Genomic DNA, 23,301 nt, shown 5'->3' on the forward strand with positions numbered 1-23,301 from the left:
GGTTCCATACCCTGTCAGGGCACATGTGTGGGTTGGGGGCTCGATATCCATTATGGGGCCTGGAGGAGGCAGCCGATTGATGATTCTCTCATCATTGGTGCTTCTATCTCTCCCTCCATCTCCTTTCCCCTCTGAACTCAATAAAGATATATTTTTAAAAGTAAGTAAATAAAGTATTTTCCAAATATACAACTTTACTTTCTTCATTTTTCTTATAAACTACACATTAGTGAATGGTCTGTCAAATTGTGTTTTAGGCAGTTGACTGGTGGGGTTCAGGTGTTCTAATGTATGAACTATTCACAGTCAATGGGGAGAAGAATTTCGGAGGTGAGCTCTCTAGGTAAGACTCCACAAAATAAAATGAATGTGTTGTTACCAAATTAGAATTAAGCAGTTAATTTGAATTGATATAGGATATATATAGTTATACCTTTATGTTTTATATGCCCAGATAGATGTTAAGTTTCATAGGGAGAGTGTCCTAATATTTGTGTGTTCCAAAGCAGTTAGCATGGGGCATAAGCTGCTGGCAGAGCCATTTAGAATGCAGGCCATGGAGCTATTTGGGATGGGTGGCATGGAAACAGTGGAATGTTTGGTGTGGAGTGGGTGGGCGTGGAGTCGGTGGGTGTGGAGTCGGTTGTGTGTGGAGTTGGTAGGTGCGGAGTCGGTGTGTGAAGAGTCGGTGGACGTAGAGTCGGTGAACTTAGAGTCGGTGAACTTACAGTTGGTGAACGTAGAGTCAGTGAGCGCGGAGTCGGTGAGTGCAGAGCCTTTTCATGTGTAGGAAGGGACTGTGCCTGCCTCCCCCTTGGGGCTGTTGTGAAGAGTGAATGTGCAAGGACAGAGTGCACCTAGTGCAGGGCTGGGGATGGGCAGAGAGACGGTGCGCAGGTGACTCCAGAGTCTGAGCGAACCCTGCCCGCTGCCAGGCTTTGATCAGATCTGTGTCCACTGATGGGAGGTCCATGGCTTCCCTCCTACCAAGAATCTCGGGTTCTGGGCCCTGTGGGGAAAATGAACACGAGATGGAAAAGCAGCAGCTACCGCCCACTCCCAGTTGTTAGAACGCATGAGTGGGGCCAGCCTTGGGAAACTGCCCGCCAAGAGAAACGGTCGCATCCCGTTATGTGTGTCCCCAGACTGAAGGCACCTGGGGGAGACTCAGCCCCCTAAGACACTGAGTGGTTCTGGGAGGCTCCTGGGCGGGAGCGGAGATGAGGGGAAAGAGCTGAACGGCTCCCCCGTGTGTGCTGGGCCCTGGGACAGGAGTAAGTCCAGTGGACTCCTCCCATGAGGGGGCCTCGAGGGCCCAGCCATGGCGTCCCACACCCAGCATGTGCCTGACCCCCAGAGGCCCATAGTATTGTTTGTTGTGCCTTAGCCCTCATTTCCAGGAAACTGCCGAGAGCTGCCGAGAGCTGTTGGTTTTCCAAGAGGACGTGTGTAAACTGTTCAGATAGGAACTGTGTGTTGAACAAAAGCTCACCCATAGCCATTTATTTTCTGGACCCAGATCAGTGAAGTGACTGTGGAATTGAGAGGCCTGGACTCAGCCCTCTAACCCGGAATAGACTCTTAGCCCCACCCCTTCCTTGTTAAGGAAACAGCTCAGCGAAGTCCATACCTGTCAGCAGGTGCACTCATCCTATAGACAAGGCTGTACATGTCAGACACTCTCCCACCACGTGTACAACGGATTGGGGCACTTTTAGGTTTATGTTGTGCCCTTCTCTGACTTTCTGCTACAGGGTTGGGGCTGCTGCCCACGCAGTGACCTGCTGTTGGTGAAGAGTTGCTTGCTAAGCTCAGCGGCTTGAGTTGGCAACACTTAAGGTCCTCAAAACAGACAGGGCCTTCCCGGCCGGGGCCAGTGCCCCGGTTGTGGGCTCCACGCCCAGGGGTGGCCTGTGGGAGGCAGCTGATCAGTGATTCTCTCTCATCATTGTTGTTTCTATCTTTCCCTCTTCCTTCCTCTCTGAGATCAGTCTATATATATATAAAAGCCAAACGACCAGCTGACTGGCCAGTAGCTATGACATGCACTGACCCCCAGAGGGCAGATGCTCAACAAAGGAGCTGCTGAGCTGCTATCACTTGGCAGTTGCAGTTCTCAGGTGATGCACCCAAAACCCGAGAGGAGGAAGCCCAATTCTGGGGTGTGTCACATGAGAACCACCCTCTTGCAATCTGTGACCCCTCAGGGGATGTCAGAGAGCTGGTTTCAACACGATCCCCACAGACCAGGCCTAGGGATCCCACCGGTGCATGAATCCATGCACTGGGCCTCTAGTAAAAATATATTTATGTCCTATAGAATAAAAACCTAATATGCTAAGTGTCCAGTCATCCATTCAGCCAGTCAAAGCAACATGCTAATGATATGCTAAAGCCGCTCAACTGCTCACAATGACGTGAACTGACAGCCAGCGGGAAGGCGCTCCAATTGGTAGGTGAGCTTGCTGCTGGGGTCTGGCCGATAGGGACTGAGCGAGATGCGCGGGACACATCCTGGAGCCCTCCCGCTGTCCGTCCCCGGTTGGCCAACCTCACACATCTCTCAACTGCCCTGATCATGCACCAGTGGGGTTCCTCAGTCTGGCCTATGCCCTCTTGAAATGCAGGACCCCTCAGGAGATATCGGAGAGCCGGTTTCGGCCCAATCCCACAGGCCAGGTCGAGGGACCCCACTGGTGCACAAATTTGGACCCCAGGCCTCTAATATATCTACACTAATAAAAGACAAACATGCAAATTGACCATACCTTCACTATGGCTTAAGCCATGCCCACCAGCCAATCAGACCGACTATATGCAAATTAACCCAACCAAGATGGCAGCCGGCAGCCACGGAGCTGGTGCAAGCAGGAGGCTTGGTTACCCCAGTGATAGAGGAAGCCAGGCTTCCCGCCCTCCCTGGCCAGCTTGAGCTCCACTCAAGGCAACACAGTTTCAATTATAGAAGATAAATAATCCCCAGATACCTGCTTTCAGCCGGCCATGGCCAAGGAGCTGTAGTGAGCAGGAGGCTTGAGTTGCCCCTGGCGATGGAGGAAGCCAAGCTTCCTGCCCTCCCTGGCTGGCTCTGAGCTCCACTCAAGGTTACAAAGTTTCAATTATAGAAGGTAAATAAAACCCAGAAAAAAAAGAAAGAAAAAAAGGAGAGGCTGGGAGCTTCCGTCGCCGGGGGCTTGGCCAGCCTGAAAACGGCTTTCAGCCCCTCACCCAGACTGGCCAGGCACCCCAGCAGGACCCCCACCCTGATCCAGGACACCCTTCATGGCAAAGCAGCCGGCCTCCACCCGTGCACCAAGCCTCTATCCTATATAATAAAAGGGTAATATGCAAATTGACGCTAACAGCAGATCGACAGTGAATGACTGGTCACTATGACACACACTGACCACCAGGGGCCAGATGCTCAATGCAAGAGCTGTCCCCTGGTGGTCAGTGCGCTCCCACAGGGGAAGCTCTGCTCAGCCACAAGCCAGGCTGATGGCTGCCAGTACAGCAGTGGTGGCAGGAGCCTCTCCCGCCTCCTCAGCAGCACTAAGGATGTCCGACTGCAGCTTAGGCCTGCTCCCTGCTGGTAAGTGGACATCCCCTGAGGGCTGCCGGGCTGCCAGAGGGATGTCTGACTGCCAGCTTGGGCCCGATCCCCCAGGGAGCGTGGCTAAGCCAGCAGGTCGTTATCTCCTGAGGGGTCCCAAACTGCGAGAGGGCACAGGCCGGGCTGAGGGACTTCCCCCCACTCCCCCCTCCCCCCACCGAGTGCACAAATTTTTGTGCACCGGGCCTCTAGTGTGTGTGTGTGTGTGTGTGTGTGTGTGTGTGTATAGGAGAAGGCTTGACTGCTCTGTTGCTTTTCTCTAATAATGGATGTATGTGAGTGACTTTTGCAAAAAGGGTATCTACTGGTGTTTAGGATGTGGGTTGAGCTGTGATTTGGGAGTCCCTACGGCCTTTCCAAGACATGTTAAACCTGCTAAGGGGCCGCAGAGCAGCCTGTCATCACATTACTTGCTTTAAAGCCTGCGTTGTATGCCACTTTGTTCAGAGACCACTCAGAGACGTTAGGTGTCTTCATCACCTAGGCCACTGGGTCAGCATTTCTTTTAGTGGCTGTAGGTCTTCCATCTGGGCCCTGTGTTGGTGTCACTTCTGTGCAGCTGTGTTTTTGGAAGTGAGCAGGTGCATGGAGGCCCTTCATCCTGGGGGAATGAGGGTGGATGCATGGGGCCTGTCCAGAGGGTAGCATGGGGGCATCCTCACCACTCCCCTCTTCCTGCACTAGGATCGTGGACACATCCCCCAGCAGCTCCTTAAGGAGCTGTTGGGGGACAGCATGGCCCTCGAGGCTGAACAGGTCCAGAGGATGAACCAGCCCGACCACCTGAGCTGGGAGATGGAGCAGCAGTCAGAAGGTGGGTAGCAGCCCCTGCTGCCTGGGAGCCAGGCTGGCTGCGGTTTCTCCCTCATCCAGGGAGCTGAATGAGGCCCTTGGCTCTGAATCTCATGTGTGAGCCCATCCTCACCCGAAGTGAATAGGATTTTCTTCAAGGGCCATTTGGAACTGTTTTATTGCAATTCTCCCCAAGAAGAACATGCAGGGTCTGGCAGCCTTGAAGTCAGGACATGATCTACAAAGTAAGTGTTGCCAGATTTCTCAGCCCCCATGCAGACAGTCCCAGGAGCTTCCAGATGACAGCACGCTGACACCCAGAGGATGTCTTAGATCTGTCCGTGGGGGATTGAAAGCTCTGGATGGCAGGAGCCTTCCCCAGTAGTCACTAACCTGCATTAGAACCGGCCTGGGCTGATTTCCTCCGTCCATGTCATCATCGGGCAGATGGGTGCAGCCTGTTCTCTGTCTCCCAGGGCAGGGCCTGCTAAGTGTCTGCTTCTCAGGGGAGCCAGGCCTCTTCCCCTGTCTGTTGTGTTTGCCCCCTCACAGCCCCCAGAGGAGGTGTGGGGTTGGCCAGGGGCAGGCAGTGCACCCGGCAAACAAGTAGCCAGTCCCTGTGCTCAACAACATCACGTGCACCTGAGGGTGCCTGCGAAGGTGCGCTTAGATCTCTGCAGCGCACAGGAGGGCCTTGGGCTGGTTTGGGGGGTGGGGGAGGTGCTGCTTTTCCAATTCTGATCCACATTCCTAAGCATCATGGAGAGGCTGTTGAGAGCAGCTGGATAGTCCTTCTCATCAAGGGTCCCCATCAGTTCCAAACCTAAAATCAGTTCATTGAACTATGAATCTGTGTGAGGAGTCGGTTCTCTATTTGGAGTCTCAGCACTCCTGGGACCAAGGTGGGCACAACAGGGATCTCTGCTCTGGGAGCTCAGGTTCATGGGGAGGACACCGCCCCCTGGTGGATCGCAGGAGTGGTGCGGCTGGCAGGGAGCTCTCAGACCTGATGTTTCTGTTAGAGACCAGGGAGGCTGGTGGGTTGGGAAGCCTCCCTGACTCAGGCCCCCTGTGTAGTTTGTGAGCCCTTTCAGGTCAGTGCCCGTGACTACTTCTTGGTGTTCCCACTCCTGCTGCTTCGCTGGCAGCTCATGAGCAAAGCGTGAATGGACTTTTGCGTGGATGGTGTGGTGGCTTCTTGAGTCAGAAAGGCCTGGCTTCAAGTCCTGGCTCCTCCACCTGTTGGCCAGGTGACCTCCTTAAACCTCCGTTTTCTCATCTGCAAAATGGGGGCAATGAAGCTGCCTCGCAGGATTGCTGTGGTGTCTCCTGAGAGGAGATGGTGAAGCCTCACGCTGTGCCTGGCCCCCGGGGCACCAACAAAGGATGGCGGTCCCCATCGCCCTTGTTGGATGAAAAGATCCCCATGGCTCTGGCTCTGGGGGTGCTCGTGAGCGCAGCGCCCCGTAGAGAACCACTGCTTGTTTTCCCAATAAACTGTTGTGTCCTCTCAAGAGCCTCTGAGGCGCTGGCCTTTATGGAAGAGGAAATGAGGCTGGTCATCAGCTCCACTGCTGCACTTGGAGATCCTTCACCATCATTTCCCAGGAGCACAGAGCCGGGTGTGAGGCACTGAGTGAGACAGGAGGTGGGCGGGGTGAGTTGCAGGTCAGTGGGGACGCATCTAATGCCACAGAACCATACGCTGAAAAATAGTTCAAACGGTGAACCCAGTGTTGTAGATAGTTCACCCCAATCTTCTTACCATATATATATATTTTTTTTTATTGATTTCAGAGAGAAAGGGAGAGGGAGAGAGAGATAGAAACATATAAGATAAAGAGAACCGTTGATCGGCTGCCTCCTGCGCGCCCCATACTAGGCATGGAGCCTGTAACCTGGGCATATGTCCTGATCTAGAATTGAACCATGACCTCCTGGTTCATAGGTTGGCACTCTTCCACTGAGCCACGCTGACTGGGCTCACCCCAATTTTTAAAACTGTTATGCTTAAAGCGAAATCTGAATGAGCACAGGTTGTGACTTAGTGGAGTTTTCGGCTGTTAGTGTCATTGGTAGCCTTGGCAGGATGAAGCCGTAGGTGAGTTTCCATGTGTTGACAGCAGGCGTGTTTGTCTGTGGTGTGCACTGAGCTGGAGTTGGACCACGAAGGTTCATTTGCTCCACTGCTGAGCTGCCTGCTGCTTTGGGTCTTCAGTCTGTTCTGGCTTCTTGGGTCTGTGCTGCTGTCCTTGGTGGGCGATCCGAACGTCCAGCTTCAGGTGCTGCGGTGACAACCAGCATCCCCTCTAGGTCCTTCCAGCCCCGAGGGGGTGAATAGGAAGCAGGTGGGGTGCAGCCCTAGGAGCAGTGCAGTGTGATAAGGCTCCGGGTGAGAATGTGGCCCTGGAGGGCCAGGTGAGGGAGCACCCTGACCCCTCATACGTTCATTTACCTAAAGTCACGCACCTGCTTGTGGCAGGAAGGGGCCGAGAACTCCGGTTCTTCTCGGGTCTCTGCTACCTTTTCTGTTCTGTGTTCAAGCTGTTTAAAAGCAAAGGAGACAATCTGCCTTCGTCTGTCTTTACCTCATGTTGATCTCGCTTAGACTTTCTCAAGCAATTTAGATATACTGTCTCATTCTTTTTTCAATGCAATTGTGAAAGCACAAAATGAAATCTGTCCGAAGGCCCTGTCCAGGGATGGTAAGTACTGGACATACTTGCCGCAGAGCCTCTACCACCTGCAGACACACTGGTCAATTATCACCCCCCACAAACCCCCTCAGCTGAGCCACCCAGACCCCCACCACTCTGGGGGCCGGCACAGAAAATGCCATCTCTTTGCCATCTCTGTTAGTCTCTGAAATCCCTGACTTGGTGGCCAGGTTAGAACTTGGTAAAAAGTGGTTCCACCAGTTCTACTATCTTCAGGTTTTCCATTGGCCTCTCCACCGTCACCTTCTTTCTGCTTAGCTCTGGGTTGCCTCCCTACCAGGCACCAGCAGAGGCAGCAGAGGAGCTGTCACCCCCTGAGGAGCCCCAGGTACCGACAGCAACAGCACCCTGTGGACAACGGAGGGAACCCAGCCGACCACCCCAGGCTCCTGGACCTAGGGCTTGGGGTGACGGTTGTCTCGGGGCCGAGGGCAGAGAGTGGAAGCCCAGGCCCTGGAATCTGGGCTCTGACTCGACTTTGCTCTTTAGCCTCCAGGCGGATTGCACAGGAGCTGCAGGGGGCCTCCATCGCCCTGCAGGAAAGCAGCATTGAGTATGCGGAGCTGAAGGAGGAGAACCAGCAGCTCCGGAAGGAGGTAATGGTGGGTGGTGTCCTGAACAGACAGGCAAGCAGGTGGCCAGGGGAGCACCCAGGTGTCGGTGAGGATGCGCAGCTGGGAGCAATGCGGGGTGCAGGGCAGCCACAGTGATGGGAGCGGGACACGAGTCCTCCTGCAGCAGAGTCCCGAGGCAGCATGACCTGTCCCTGCAGCAGAGTGAGCGGGCACTATGGACGTCTCTGTGCCCATGGCCTTCATCTTCCTCTGTGAGATGGGAGTGACGCTGTGCCCCCTGTAGGTGTTGTGAGGATCGTATGAGTTAGTGCAGGTCAAGGGTCCGAGCACACAGTAAGTGCTTCCTGAAAGGAGAGCAGCGCGCTGGCAGAAAGCACAGGCGGGCCTGGGAGGGAAGCAGCATGGAAGCCACGCACGTGTGTGCGGGACCTCGGCTGGGCCGCTTCACGGCTGGTCTTTGGCTCTGCAGATGGGAGAGTTGCGGTTGCAGCTATTGCAGGAGAAGGACAGCAACCAGGAGTGGGAGACCTTCACTGCGGAGCTCGTGAAAGAACTAGAGCAGCTGCGCCATGAGGTTGACACCCTGAAGGCAGACAGAGCCCTGCAGGTAGGCCCCCAAGAGCGCATGCCTCCCCTGGCGCCCCTGCCTGCAAGGGGGAGCATCCAGGGTCACAGCCACGTCCTGGTCATTGATCAGTGATTCCTGGGTGACCAGTTTTCTCACCCAGCTGCAGCTCAGACCAGAAATCCTCAGCTGCAGCAGAGGGATGGGGACAGGTATTGCCTCCCAGGGACACTGGCCATCTTGTTTTGGATTGACAGGACTTGGGGGAGGAGAGGGAAGGTGCCCCTGGCTGTGGTGCGGTGAGGCCAGGGATGCTGCTCAGTGTCCTGCAGCCCCTGGGACAGCCCCGCAGGACAAAGAACGATCCTGCTCCAAATGTCCAGCGTCACCCTGAGAACCCTGGGTGGATTCGCCTGGCACTACAACAAGTGCCAGGGAAGGCAGCCCAGCGCTGGGGCAGCGGCTCAGTGATGCCACTCAGGGGCCAGGTTTCCCTCTTCCCGCTCTGCCACCTTTGGCAGTGGCTGTTGTACCTCCCCAGGAAGTGGGCAGGAAGCTTTTTCCTTGAGAAAAGGCCTGTTAAAGTGTCCCATGGGCTGACACGTTTGGGGGTTTCTTTAAAGTAAAGTTCACTCCGTGAAACGGGCTTTCACACGGGCTGGGTCTTTGGCTCTGCAGATGTTGGAGTTGGAGTGGCAACTGCAAAGAGAAAAGGACAACAGCCAGAACTTAGAGAACATCAGTAAGGAGCTATTGAAAGACCTAAAGCAGGTGCTCGACGCAGTAGACACCCCGCAGGTGAAGGCCCCACAGGTAGGCCCCAGGAGTGCATGCCTCCCCTGGCGCCCCTGCCTGCAAGGGGGAGCGTCCAGGATCATAGCCGTGTCCTGGTCATTGATCAGTAATTTCTGGGTGACCAGCTTCCTGGCTCAGCTGCAGCTCAGACCAGCATTTCTCACTGTGGCAAGGGGATAGGGATAGGTGTTGCCTCCCAGAGACACTGGCCATCTTGTTTTTGATTGACAGGACTTGAGGGAGGAGAGGGGAGGTGCTCCTGGCTGTGTTGGGTGGATGGTTGTTCTGTAAATATCAGGGTAAATTGGTTGGTAATGTTGTTCAGATATTCTATATCCTTACTAATTTTCTATTACTCATTTCTTCAATAGGCTTTTCAAAGTAGTCAAAGAGGGCACCCAATGAGCTTATGCAGAGAAAGGGCATAATTTGCCCAAAAAAGGCCACAAGTGTAGCACCTTGTGATAGTCCGTCTATTCTGTGGGCCTTCCCAGTGCAGTTCCTTAAGTGCTGGTCGAACTGCCCTCAGCACAGCTGGGGTTTTCCGGCCCTGGGGGCCCCTGCTATTTTGGTGCCTTGCTCTTGGCCCCTCACTGCATGTGGGGGTGCGGGGATGCAGAGTCTGTGACTCCCGGGACCGGCACCGGTGAGGCATCATCACCTTTTCCCTCCCAGCAGCTGGACCCTTCCCTTCTGGCCTCCAAGAACCAGCAGGCGGCCAAGGAGAGGGAGTGGGAGGAGTTGTACGAGCTGCTGGAGCAGCTGATTCAAGTCCACGTGGCCCTGCGGCAGGACCACGCATGCCTGGGGGCGCTCCATGACCAGCTGTCTGGGCAGTACCAGGCCCTCGTGGAGGAGCACAGTCGCCACAAGACCCTGCTGCGCCGTTCCCTGGAAATGGCGAGCAAGGCGTTCAGGCGTAGGTGGGTGCCAGCAACGGTCGGGGTGACTAGCGAGCTCTCCAGGCTCCCGTCCCCCTTTGCTCTGTCCCCTCGTGGTTCCCCTGGATCTGCTGCTTCACAGGAAGAGAAGTGAATGGAACGTCCCCCTCAGCGATGTGGGGTGGGTGCCGCTGGAGGATGAGGGGCAGGTGGGTCCCTGAGGAGAGATTCATGTGCCCATCTGATCCCGGCTCAGGGAAACCATTTGTCAGCATTGGGGTCCCTGCTCCCCTGGGGACTCGTGCCCCCTCTTCCTCCTCCTCTTTCTCTTCCCTCCAACCAAGAACAAGGAGGGACGTTCACCACAGCTGCCGATGTACAGGGACGTGCCTTGCCAGCTTCCAGGCCTTTTCTTCCCTGTCAAAGTCTCAGAGTCTGTGCGTCTGTGTGTGTGTGTGTGTGTGTGTGTGTGTGTGTGTTTACCTTTTAATTTTGGAAACTTTTGAATGTATGGAAATGTACAGAATTGTGTAGTGAGAGCCCCATGTACTCATCCCTGACGTCAGTACTTGAATAGTCTGCCAATCTCATGTCATCTTTACCTCTGACTCTCCACCTCCATACTCCTTTTTTAAGGTAAAATCGACGTACATTGAAATGCACAAAACTCAACTTTACGCTTCTGCCGGATCAGGGCTTTGTGTGTGTGTAGTCAGCCAACGTCACCCAAGCTCCTGCTCTGGCAGATCCCAATTGATCCAGGTCCGGGGCAGGTGCAGCAGCATCCAGAGCCTGGGGGAGGTGTGATGTGCACGGGATTCCAACTCAGGGGAGACGGGAGAGATGTGGCTAAAGAGAGGCTCCCACACGTGGAGCAGCGCAGGAGAGAGCTGTCTATCGTCCACTCCCTGTGCTTGTGAGACATCCCCGCTCACAGTATTTCCCTCGATTCCTCGTCAACAAGACGCTGAGCAAATGTGGGGTCTTCAGTAGTGGAAGCAGCTGAGGTGCGGGGAGTTTCCATCACAGGGTCCCGGGAGGACACTGAGCCAGCAGAGCCTGCTGAGGGTGCCTGCTGCTGCCGTGAGCGTGGGGGCCATGACATTCGTTTAAACGCTCACCCAGTGCTTCCTGTCCACTCTCCGGGGCCTCCCACCCCCTTTATCCTCTCAGGTCCCCATCCTTCAGGGGTGCCGAGACGTCTGCTCCTATCAGACTCTGTTCCTTCCAGCCAGAATGAGCATCTCCTGCCTCTTGGCATCCCCCTCTCTGCCTCCTCCTGCACCCATCCCACATTCACGTGATGCTTAGTGAGCATCTAGGGGGCGCATGGTGCTGTGTGTAGATGTGGTGGGAATGCACCCAGCTGACTAATGATGGGAAACTCCTGAGGTGCCCATCCCTCACCAAGCACCTACCAGCTTTATCCTTCAGGCCCTATCTATACTAATAAACGGGTAATATGCTAATTAGCCTGACCAGACATGTCCTTCCTGACAAAGCCGGGACTTGGACAAAGCTGCCAGGGGTCCCAGGCGGGGGTTCAGGGCACCCGCGGCTGGCCTAGGCGAAGCTGCTGGAGGTCCTGGGCGCCTATGGCTGGCCAGAGGGAGGGAAACCCGGATCCCAGGTGCAGGGACTGAGGCAGAGGCAGTTAGGGGCGATCAGGCAAGCAGGCAGAGGTGGTTAGGGATGATCGGGCAAGCAGGCAGAGGTGGTTAGGGGTGATCAGGCAGGCAGACAGGCAGGCAGAGGTGGTTGGGGATGATCAGGCAGGCAGGCAGGCAGAAGAGTTAGGAGCCAGTGGTCCCAGATTGTGAGAGGAGTGCCCGGATTGGAGAGGGTGCAGGCTGGGCTGAGGGACCCATCCTCCAGTGCACAAATTTCGTGCACCAGGCCTTTAGTGATTTATTATAACAGTGACGTGATATTCTTAATGTCTGCTCACACGGGGAAGGTTTGTGCAAGTGGCATCTGACTGGCTTTGAAGGAAGAGTTCATTGTCGCTCTGCTGGTAGCTCCTCGCTTGATAGACCTCCTGTGTCACTCAGTGATTTTGCTGGTTGCACGGAGAGCTGGAGCCCTTGGTCTGTCTGCAGCAGGGGTGCAGGGTGGGAGGTGGAGGTGCCTGGAGCACGATTCATTTCACTTGACACCTGACTGGGACCCTCACTCCTTCGCTCCCTGGCACACGTTTCCTGGGTGTCAAGCTTCGTCCCAGAGCCTCAGGGGAGTGAGGCTCACAGTCTCTGCCCTGCAGTAGGGTGGTTACCAACAGCTGGAATGTGCTTGATCCGTGTGCTTTTCCAAGACACAACAGGGAAGCAGGAGTTGGGAACCCTAATGGTCCATGGCCACTTGGCAAAGCTGTATGGCTTTTCCCAGAATCATTTACCTGGATGAGAACAATCACCACCCTGAAAGCCAGGCAGGTCCCCTCCCCCAATGGCCACTTCCCACGTCGGGGCAGCCTCCGCCCGTGGCTAACGGCCACAGGAGGCCTGTCTCTCAGCAGCCGCCACAGCAGGTTTCTGAGTCTGAGTCCCCCCGAGTCTTGGCTCCTGGCAGATGGTACAAGTACAGCTGATGGGAGCGGTAGAGTGGAGGTGGAGGGCTGCAGACAGGGGCTGCAAACCCTGGCACCCTGGGTGGTCTCTGTCAGCCTGTCTCTGGGTGTGGAGACATCAGGAAGGGGGTCTGGACAGGGATTTGCCTGCGTGGGGAAGAGCGAAAGGGGATGAGTCACGAGGAGCTGCCGAGTCACCTGACCGGGAGGTTCCAGCAGGCCGGAGGGACAGCCAGGGGCTGGTCAGGGGCTCCCCCTTGTTCTCTGCAGCCTCCAGAGAGGCTGTGCCGGACCCTGTAAGCACTGCGAGGGGAAGAAAATAAAAGCCCTGAGTGAGGGGGAGGGGAAGGGCTGGACTGGGGGTGCCTGGAGGAGCAGGGCGCGTGGGTGTGCCCGTGCCTGTGTGCCACTGGCCCCTGGCAGCTGCTTGGGCCCCAGCAGACCGGCCTCTGGCCCCATCTGCCTGGCTCAGCCCAGGGAGACTCTGTTCCTGAGCTGGGCGGAGGGCTCCCCTGGTCCCGGGGAGGGGGCCAGCTGTCCCGTGGGTGGAATTCCCTGAATCTGTGCTGGTTTCTGTGAGAAGGGCAGGGAGTTCAGAAAACAGTGTTGGTGTTCCCAGCGGGCTAAGGGAGAGAGGCTGCTTACCCAGGGACTGGAAGGGACCCTGGAGAAGGGTGGGGTGGGAGGAGGGACTCTGCTCCGGGCTGGAGGGGACCTGTTTTCCTCCCCGCTGCCCTCAGCTCTGCAGAGAGAAGCCGCTCCCGGAGGCTGTGCAGCCTCCTGTGTGTGGGTGCCTAGCGGGTGTTTCCCTCCTCAGGGAGCAGGACCAGCGCCTACACGAGGAATCCCTGCAGGAGCTGGAGAAGCTCCTGAACACCCAGAGGGAGGCTCTGAAACAGGAGCAGGAGGCGAACGCCCTGGCCGCCCAGGAGGAGGAGAGGCTGCGGCAGGAGCTTGACAGGTAACCGCCTCCGCCCCCTGCACTGGCCTCTGCCAGGTTTCATTCAGAGCAACTCACTCAGCACACACTGAGCTGAGCTCAAGCGAGTCTCCTGGTGATGGTGTATTTTTACCAGCCCTGTCATGGTCACAGCTGGACGGTCACAGGTGAAGGCACGCAGCTGGTGGCCGGGAGGGGAGGACTGGCGACACTGGGATGCTGCAGTGTCTAGGCTTGGTGACCTCCCCTGCACCTTGATGATGGTGATGATTACATCGGGCGAGGGCCCCTTCATCCTCCACCACCAGCCACCCCGCGAGGGAGAGGCGCTTGGTCCCCGGCATTCACGCATTCCCTCTTGGTGAATTCACCTCCTCCCTGAAATGCACGTGAACCCCCAAATCAGCAGCCGTAGCCTTTCATGGGCCTGTCCAGAGTGGGAGATACTGGAGTCGCCGATGGGCACATTGCAGGGGAAGCTGAACAAGACCTTTGGCTCCTGCCTTGTTTCAACTCTCACACTGCAAACCAGTGTCCCTTCTGTGGCCCACTGAGTGCCATGGAGTTCTGTTTTCGTGCTTTTTGGTGGCGATGTCGCTGTTTGAAATGGCCCCTAATGGAGTGCTGCAGGGCTGTCCAGTGTCCCCAAGTGCAAGTCTGCGCTGAGCCTCATGGGGAGTAAAGGAGCGGCATTTGAGACTCACAGGAACCGGCGGGGACAGTTTCAGTGTCCACTAAATGAGTGTTCTCGGTGGTTTGATAGGACATTATACTGTGAACCATGAGAATTAACTGCGTTATTGTTATTCCTCTTTAAAAAAAAAAACACATGAGGAAAGAGGCTCAGCGAGATTCAATAACTTGCTCAAGTTCATGCTCCTTGTCAGTGGCCCAGTCAGGATTCAAATCCAGGTCTTGTCTCAACCCAGAGGCACGGCCACATGAAGCCTTCCTTCCCACAGCCTTGTCTAATATGTATTGGGGGCTACAGACTTAGGTGCCTCCAGGGCCAGGCGGGTCCAGCCGGTGGGGAAGGAGTGTCAGCGTCAGAGCAGACCCTGGTGGGGAACACACACCCTCTGAGGGCTGTCAGCTGGGAGGCAGGCCCGGGCTACCAGGTCATTCCTTTATTAATCTTTTTTTTTAAATCCTTACCCCAGGACAATGTTTCCATCTACCTCGGTAGCTTCATGACTGACGGTCTGAGTAGCTTCATGACTGACGGTCTTAGTAGCTTCATGACTGACGGAGTCTGAGCAGCTGCCTCGACCCAGGGGACTCATTTTCCAGCAAGGAAACCAGGGTCTGAGCTGTCATCGCCCACGGGTTTCCGACCCCGAGTCCCACATGGCTTGGGGCTTGCTCTCTGGAGACGACGTTCAGCCTGATCCTCGGTGCTTCAGCAGGCCGCCTCCACGTGTTAGGGTTCCCGGACCCACATCATGTGTTTTCATCCCCATTTTCCTGACTCAGCAATCACAAGGCCATGAGCATCGTGATGTCTGATTCCCAAGAAAATGCCGGCCCTTCCCGGCCAGGTCCCAGGCTGGGCTGAGTCAATTTACGTCTTTTCTTTTAAAAACCAGATTGCTTCTCTTTCTCCTCTATTTACAGAGAAGAAGGAAAACAAGAGGAGGAGGACACAGTCCTGGACGCCTATGAACCTAAGGATCTTCCTCCCAGGAAGTGAGTTGATTTAATGGCAGTAACTGTAGCACAGAACAGAACGCTTGCTCTTTCACGAGTGGGGAAAACTGTAGCATCTAGAGCAGTGACCAGTTTGTTGGGCCTGCATCTTCCCCTCTATGGCAGGTCCAGAGTGGGGTCTGTGTGAATTCACTGCAAATTATGTTCTACCCCCTGAGCCCCACATACAAAGATCATGGTGCTGGCGAAGAGCTCCGTCCTTCTGAACCCCAGATTTACAGCCACTGGCCCGGATGGAGGGACAGTGAGGGTTGGCGGAGTCCTAAGCCTCTACTTCTAATAGGAAAAAGCGCTGGATCGGAGCCAGAGCCGTTATCAAACTCTTCAAACACAAAAGCAACGGTTCTAGAGAACCAGCGGAGCCGACCCCAGACCGCCCTCCCGGGCCCCTGGAGGCCACGCCATCATGCTCATACCGGATGGAAGAGCGAGACACCCACAGTGTGCCTGTGGGCAAAGGTAGGAGGAGTGCCTTGGCTCCAGGTGGGAAATGAAGGGGAGGACCTCAGGTCTCCCTCGTGGACAGGGCAGCACCAACGAGATGGCGTGCTTGGTGTGCACACGTGTGTAGGCGCCTGAAGGGGGTGTGCTCCCCCCTTAGGTATGTGAACAGCCAAATAGAAAATATAAACCCACGTCAGTGATGTGGGAGTTTCGTCCCAGAACAATTTAGTTCCTTTAGCACGAGAAGCCTCGCCCATCACATACAGGTGGTGGGTCCTGGAATGTCCAGAGAGGATCTCCATACAGTTACTGCAGAGAGAGCTCAAGAGGGTAAGTTTTGGGGTTTCGTTGTATCTGCCAGGCCTGGGATAAGCCATTTCTGGAGGGAGATCCCAGTGCATTTAACACGTAATGGACACGTGCAAGGTCTTCAGCACGGCCTCGGGGGTGAGCTCTCTGTCCCTCTGAAAAGCAGGTGCGGTTCTCTTCTCCCACCTTCCTGGCCTTGAGTCCTCCCACCAGGGGGCGCTGTACCTGGACATTTAGGGCTGGGGTGGGAGTGAGCCAGAGGTTCCGAAATGGGTTTCTAGTTGATGTCCTGCATATGTTTCATTGGATCTAAGAGGCTGGCAGTTGTAAGCTGTATGACTATGTGATCATAAAAAGGAAATGAATGGGTGGTGGCAGTGATGATTTTATCAGAATTGCCACCTCGCCGACCGAGATGGGAGAGATGCTCGAAGCTGCATCCTGATTTCAGAGATGTAAGGTTTGGGGGTGAAAATGTGCATCTTACAATCGATTAAACAAAGCCATTGTCTTAAATGTGGTTTTGTCTTCAAATTCAAGTTTAAATATCATTGTGTACATTATTTCCCTACAAACCTGCCCAACAAGCCTCCTGAGAAAGTAAATTTTATGAAGGATACTAGGGCTTTCTGAGGACCAGGGCCGTGCCTGAGACTCGTGTGCTCTCAGCGGCTGGCGTTACAGTAGCTGACAGGGCCCAGGGCGTGTGCCAAGCCGCCTTCTGAGTGTGACGTGTGCACAAGCCTCTCCAGGTGGCAGTCACCACTTCCAGTCCCGGTGTGTCACTGGAGATGCTAAGATGAGGTGTGCACATGCATGCCCACTGTTTGGGGACTAGTGCTTGCATGCCCAGTCTTTACAGCAGGTGAATTAGGTCAAAAGCTCACGTGCAGGGAAATGATCATGAAGCTTTCATACTGGCTCCTTAAATGTTGTGACATTTCTCACCTCAACTTGTGTTATTGTCTAAGTTGGCTTAATGACTATAATCAGCCTAATGGAGTTGGCAAACCTTTCAGAGAAAAAAATGCTTGACTGATCCAGACTGTCATTGGGGTCCATGAATGAGCAGGTCAGTGGTAAATGTAACAGCAGCCGTGCAATGGTGCTTCCTGGGCTCAGCACCCTTTAGGCAGTTGACCCGCTCTATCTATCGCCTTTGGTTCTAACTGCCGGGTGAGGTCGGCACATTTCCTGTCCCCTGTTCAGAGCTGGGAAAGTGAGGTTTGCCAGGGTTAAGCACTGGCCCTGAGAGTAAGTGTTGGAACTGGGATCCGAACCCGGGTCTGACGGATACGGGGCCTGAACTTTAACTCCTGTGAGCACTGCCTGCACTTCAAGCTGCTTTGGTCCCTGAAGATGCTGAGCCCACCTGGGGCCCCTGCATTGAGTAGTGGGTCCTTATCCTGTGGTGGGAGCTGTGGTCAGCAGGTGGTGCTGTGGGGAAAAGAAGTAACCGAGGTTCCTCTATGGCTGTGGTTCTCAGCCTTCCTAATGCCGCGACCCTTTCATACAGTTCCTCATGTTGTGGTGACCCCCAACCATAAAATTATTTTCGTTGCTACTTCATAACTGTAATTTTGCTACTGTTATGAATCGTGATGTAAATATCTGATATGCACGATGTATTTTCATTGTTACAAATGGAACATAATTAAAGCATAGTGATTAATCACAAAAACAATATGTAACTATGCATGTGTTTTCGGATGGTCTTAGGCGACCCCTGTGAGAGGGTCGTTCAACCCCCAAAGGGGTCGCGACCCACAGGATGAGAACCGCTGCTCTATAGACTTGAATCCTTCATCAGAAATCGGGTGAATCAGTTATGTTCATGTATATGACATGCTCAGAAAGTTAGACCAATTGTCTGCTCTGGTCAGACTGTAATTTAAAGGCCATGAGGGTAGGTTTAGAGTCGAGGATATGTAGGAATCTAAACAGGAATATTTTTTCAAAATATAGTTTTTATTGATTTCAGAGAGGAAGGATAAGGTATATAGAAACATCAATAATGAGAATCATTGATTGGCTGCCTCCTGCATGCCCCCTTCTGGGGATTGAGCTGCATCCTGGGCATGTGCCCTTGGCCGAAATCAAACCTGAGACCCTTGAGTCCGCAGGCCTATGCTCTATCCAGGGAGCGAAACCAGCTAGGACTAAACAGGAATAATTCTTGATGTTGAGGGTGTTTTGGCATGAAAAAGAGGTAGAGCTCTAGCTATTTTGGCAGAGGTAGGTACTCTCATTATTTTCACACTTATTCTCTCTCTCTCTCTCTCTCTCTCTCTCTCTCTCTCTGTCTGTTTCCTCCCCCATTTCCACATTCTCTCTAAATATCAATGGAAAAAATATCCTTCAGTGAGGATTTAAGAAAAAAAGTATTAGTGAAGAGTTGAGGTCGACAGTTTTCTACAGAAACATACCGTTACGTGTTCCAAGTCTTTGAACAGGAGCAGGAGGTAGTGTGTCACCAAGGTGTCAGGAAGCCTGTCATGAAAAGGGATGAGTAAGGCCAGCTGGTGCAGCTCAGTTGGTTGAGCATCGTCCCATGAACCTGGAGGTCACAGTTTGATTCCTGGTCAGGGCACGTGCCTGGGTTGCGGGCTTGATTCCCAGGAGGGGACCTTCGGGAGGCAGCCAATCCATGATAGAGACATCATTGATCTTTCTATTTCTCTCTCCCTTCCTCTCTCTGAAATCAATAAAAACATTTTTAAAAAGGATGAGTACGAAAAGGCAGGTCCTAAATTAATAAACTACTTTTTAAATAATTTAACACATTGAAACTGAAAAATGGTTTAGCACATCAGCTCCTAGAGCAATATAGACTTCTCACGTGCTAAGTAAAGCATTGGCACAAGTGTGCCACTGAATTAACTAAATGGAGTCGGAGCCTAAATGATTCACCGAGTCCTGATTCTGGTTGTGCCGTGGGTATTGTTTCCATCTCTCCTGGGCTGGACAGGATTCTGGTTTGCGGAGTATAGTTAGCGAATGAATGTAGCATCATTTGTTATTATTCAGGTCATTTATTTGCTGTTTTGTGTTGTTTTCTTTTTCCTTCTTCTCTTGGGTTATCTGCGGATAACAATGTAGCCGCTCGGCACAAAAAGGACAAAAGGAAGAAGACAGACAAGTCACCAGCGGCCCGCCCGGCTTGGTGGAAGCGCCTTCAGTGCTGGTCATCCTCGGACATCCCACCCCCTTCTAAATAGGCTCTCCCTTTCCCAGACACTCGAGATTCCTTTCCCTTTACCATCTCCTCACCAAATACCCTCCCTCATTTATGGAGAAAAAAAAAAGGAAAACCACCAATGCCCCTTTCCGAAAGGCCAGCATCCCCTCCTCCTGACCCCACAGCAGCTCCCGAGCCTTCAAACTACCAACGTGCCTCTGAGGACAACGGCCTCCTCTCCCGTCCTCCTGCGGTGCCCGGAGCGGCTGTAGAACGCGGAAAGGGGTTCCCGTGCTGCTTCCATTTGCCCCGTTAGTGACGACGCTGCGCCAGCCCTAAGGGTCACCCCATGTGGAACTCCTGTCTGACGCTCCGGCCACTGGAATGTTGTGAACAAATGCACTTTGGCCTGGGGATGCTCACACTGCAATGACAGACCGACATCCCCGAGGCTGCCACTCTGTGAGGGTGCCCGTTAGGACACGTGTTAGCTACCTCACCTCCATTTAAGCGTGCGTGTGCGTGTGCGTGTGCGGGTGAACAGATACACGCACGCACGCACTCTCTCAGGCTGGGCCTCGTGGTCCGGACTCCCGACTCCCTCTCCCAGAAGCTTGCTGGTCCCAGGAGAAGCCCAGACCAGCCAAACGACAAGACCTTGAGGGCCTGGTGGACCCTGGTGTCAGGCTCACTGTTAAGCCAGAGCGTTGCCAAGTCAGGCCTGGGCCCCACGTCCTTCAGGCCAGGGCGGTCTTCCAGGCAGGTGGCCTCAGGCTTTGCCTCTCTCCAGCTGGCTCCTGGGCCACCTGCTCACTTTCTGTAAACACTGGGTCTGCCCGGCCTGGGCGATGGGGCAAGAAAGCCCTGCCCGCCCCCTCCCAGCAAGTGTCCACAGTGTGCAGAGGGGAGCGTGTGCGAGAGGCACGTGCAGCCTGATGTGAAAGTGGCTGCAGCGCCCCAGTGTCCCCCATCGAGCATGAGACTTTATTATTCCTTGAGTGACTTCCTGGGGTGGAAACCAAATTTAATCTATTACATACATGTGTTCACCCTCGTGAAGTAGATGTGCTTTGAGGTGTCCCCCCAAATATATGTACTACAGGGTGTCCCCCCAAATGTAAATACACTTTCACAGCTGATAACTCCGTTTTCACTCCATTTCAGGGCTCACGGATTTGACGGAATGGGTGAAGCCAGACTAAGCTTTGAACAAAGGAGATGTATCCTCTGGACTTGCTTCTGGGGACACACAAAGGATGAGGTGTCTGCTCCCGAACGGGCCACAGTGCAGGCCTCGAGGCCGCTGCGGACAGAGGATGCGCACACACAGAGCAGCGGCTCTCGGTGTTTGCGATTCCATTGCTTCCTCAGCAGCAGCGCCAGAACTGAGGCGAGCGATGGAGGCGCCGACACCAAGAACCGTTCCTGCGGTGGGTGTGTGTGCGGATCTCTCTTCACAGCTGCCCTGGACTCCTCCCCGTCGTCTGTTGTCTGCCGTCGACTTTTATCTTTTATGTGTCCCCATAAAAAGCCTAGTGCAGAAATTTTCTTTATTCAAAGCTCAGTCTGGCTTCACCCATTTCTTCAAGTGAGTTAAACTTAAAAAGGTGAAAATTCAGTGAATTGTCAGCTGTTAAAGTGTGTGCACATTTTTTTGGAACTCCACCATCCATTCCATTGGGGGTCATTCTCTTCCACCAGAGTCGCACCTGTGTGTACATTTTGGGGGGGACGCCCTATATGTTCAAAAGGCAGCCATTCTATTCCTTCGGGAGTTGATTTATTATTTCTTTTCACTGTGTGCACATTTTTTGGACCACCCTACATTTACATTCCATAGGGAGTCATTCATGTTTATCAGGAGTCTGACCTCTGTGTACCATTCTTGGGGGACACTCCATGTTTATATTCCATAGGGAGTCATTCATGTTTATCGGGAGTCCGACCTGTGTACCATTCTTAGGGTACACTCCATGTTTATATTCCATAAGGAGTCAGTTGTTTGCGTCGGGAGTCTCACCTGCTGCTGTGTGTTTGGCCGGATTCCTGACACATTTTGTTTCCTCTTGCTACTGAAGGTGCTCATCGTGGTTGGTCCTAAACCTGGTGATTGGGGTTTTATAAAGATTTTCTCCGTTAGAGCTAAATTACTGAGAACTATTAACATGGTCAATTGTCTGAGTGCTTTGGGTTGTATATTAAATAGGCATTGCTACTGGAATACAAGGACGGGTTTGTAATAAAATGAGATGTTGTAGAATTGAGTTCTAGTTTTTCTCACCACTTCGTCACTGGCAGCGTTTTGGGGTGTAGGGTCTCTGCGCTCCCTGCTCATCCCCCAGTCTTTCCAGCCCCTGGAATCCACCAGCTCTCTTTGCCACAAGGTCAGAGCATGGGACAGCGATGTTTCCTGTTTACCATGCAAGTGTTTATTTTACGCTATTAGTTGAATCCCATTTTGATATGGGATTTGTATCACAACAGGAGCTCAGCTTAAAGTGATCCATTGGATTTTTCCAAGGCCACTCAACCAGGAAGTGTCAGAAGGAGGAGGGAGGGAGGGAGGCATGTAGCCATCCCCTCCCCTGATCTAATGGTGTTCTGTCCAGCTGCCGCCTGCGTGTCCCCTTCCTTCCTCACCAAACCTCTCCTGGAAGGTGCCTCCTCTCTCCTCCTTCCCATTCTTTCCCGAGGTCCTGCAGCTGTGGGAGCCGCCCAATCAGGGAGCTGCCCTCCCCAGTGCCTGGAGCCAAACTGAGCAGCTGCACCTGCAGGCGTCCCCTGCGCCTTTGGCTTTTGCAGGGCCTGACACTGGCCAGCCACCCCTCAGAGCTCTCAGCCTCTGTCCCCTGATTCTCCCCGTTCTGGGACAGCTCTTCAGGGCTCACACTTGCCAGTCGCTCTGTCACTCACTCATTCCTTCCACAACCACTCATTGAACGCTCCTGTGTGCTCACTCCCGGCTTCCACCGTGGAGGCAGCTCCCTCCAGGCCCCTCTGCAGGGCTGACCCACGCGCTCCCCCAGCACTGACCACTGCTGAGCCTCAGGCCTGAGGTCGGCCGCCTTAGACCTTCTGCCCGGGCTGCAGGCTTCCTCCACTCTCCCTGGCTCCTCTGGGCTCCCTACTTACCCAAGGACACCAGCTGTCAGTCACAGAAGCCAGAAGCCTGTGGTGCAGGCTGGACCCCTCCTCTCTCCACTTCCCACAGGCGATAGCTCCCCTGAACCTGGGATGTGTCTGGAATCTGCCCGCCCATCTTAGCTGACTGTTCTCATCCCAGGTCCCCCCGACACCCCTGTCCCTGGGTCTTGGCAGGGGCTTGCCAACTGGTCTGCCTGCTTCCCACAACTCGGCCCCCTGGCACCTCTCGGCATCCACCCTGGGTGGCCTTCCTTTCTGACCCTCCCCTCCCTCAGCCTCCACACCAGCTACAGCATTTCTTTGCGGTCTAGCCTCTCCATGGGCCACTTCAGGGCGCACCCAGCCGTCTATCACCCCCACCCCTCCAGCCGGAGACAAGCTCGTACACATCCACAGCTTTCATTGCAATCTTCCCGAAGGTTCCAAACACCTCCAGCCCCAGCCTCTCCTGGGAACCTCCAGGTCTGTTCCCAGCTTGGATGTCCCCAGACACCTCCAACTCAAAATGCTCAGCACACGGTTCACCATCCTCCCCCACCAAAGCCTCTGTGCACCTCCTCTCATCACCTCTGTCCCCTTCCCCCAGACCATGCTGGGCATCCCCCTCTCTCTTCCCCGTGTCCTATCCATCACTCCCTCAGCTGCTTCCAACTCTGATGTCTCGCTCACATACCCAGCCAACCCAGGTGGTGGGCCCCCCTGGGCAGTACCATGTGGTCCCGTTGCTGAGGGGGCACCCAAACCATGCCCCGGGGGGCTCCAGGGCCCCACCTCTACCCTGGCCTGGGAGCTGTGTGATATGGGGGGTGGGAAACATCCAAGTGACAGCTCAGGGCCGAGGTCTGCCTGCAGAGAGGGTGGGATCGCCTGTGGCACCAGAGGGGCTCTCTCTGGGAGAACAGCAAAGTGAGAAAATTAGAAAACATCAGACAAACCTTGGGAAGGAAGCATCCAGCCAAATGTTTATCAACCAACCAGAGGGAGAGGAGGGAATATGTTTATCTGTATGCACAACACACATACATACACATGTATATACACATGTATGCACACAGCCCATCGATTCCCTTAGAAA

General features: G+C 54.3%; 1 protein-coding gene across 1 annotated transcript; it reads left to right on the forward strand.

Moving 5' to 3' along the window:
• Positions 1-3,723: 3,723 nt before the first annotated feature.
• On the forward strand, positions 3,724-20,284 carry LOC308533539 (uncharacterized protein; the record flags this gene model as incomplete). The annotated part of the gene is made up of 9 exons (XM_081111572.1): positions 3,724-4,427; positions 7,612-7,718; positions 8,167-8,304; positions 8,941-9,075; positions 9,733-9,980; positions 13,322-13,465; positions 15,059-15,130; positions 15,435-15,610; positions 20,247-20,284. Exons 1-9 carry the CDS (start codon positions 4,349-4,351, stop codon positions 20,282-20,284), a joined length of 1,137 nt encoding a protein of 378 aa, XP_080967698.1. The 5' UTR covers positions 3,724-4,348.
• Between the last annotated feature and the right edge of the window lie 3,017 nt (positions 20,285-23,301).

The sequence above is a fragment of the Myotis nattereri genome (assembly GCF_964212035.1).
Source record: "Myotis nattereri genome assembly, chromosome: 1".
In the NCBI taxonomy this organism is placed as follows: Eukaryota; Metazoa; Chordata; class Mammalia; order Chiroptera; family Vespertilionidae; genus Myotis; species Myotis nattereri.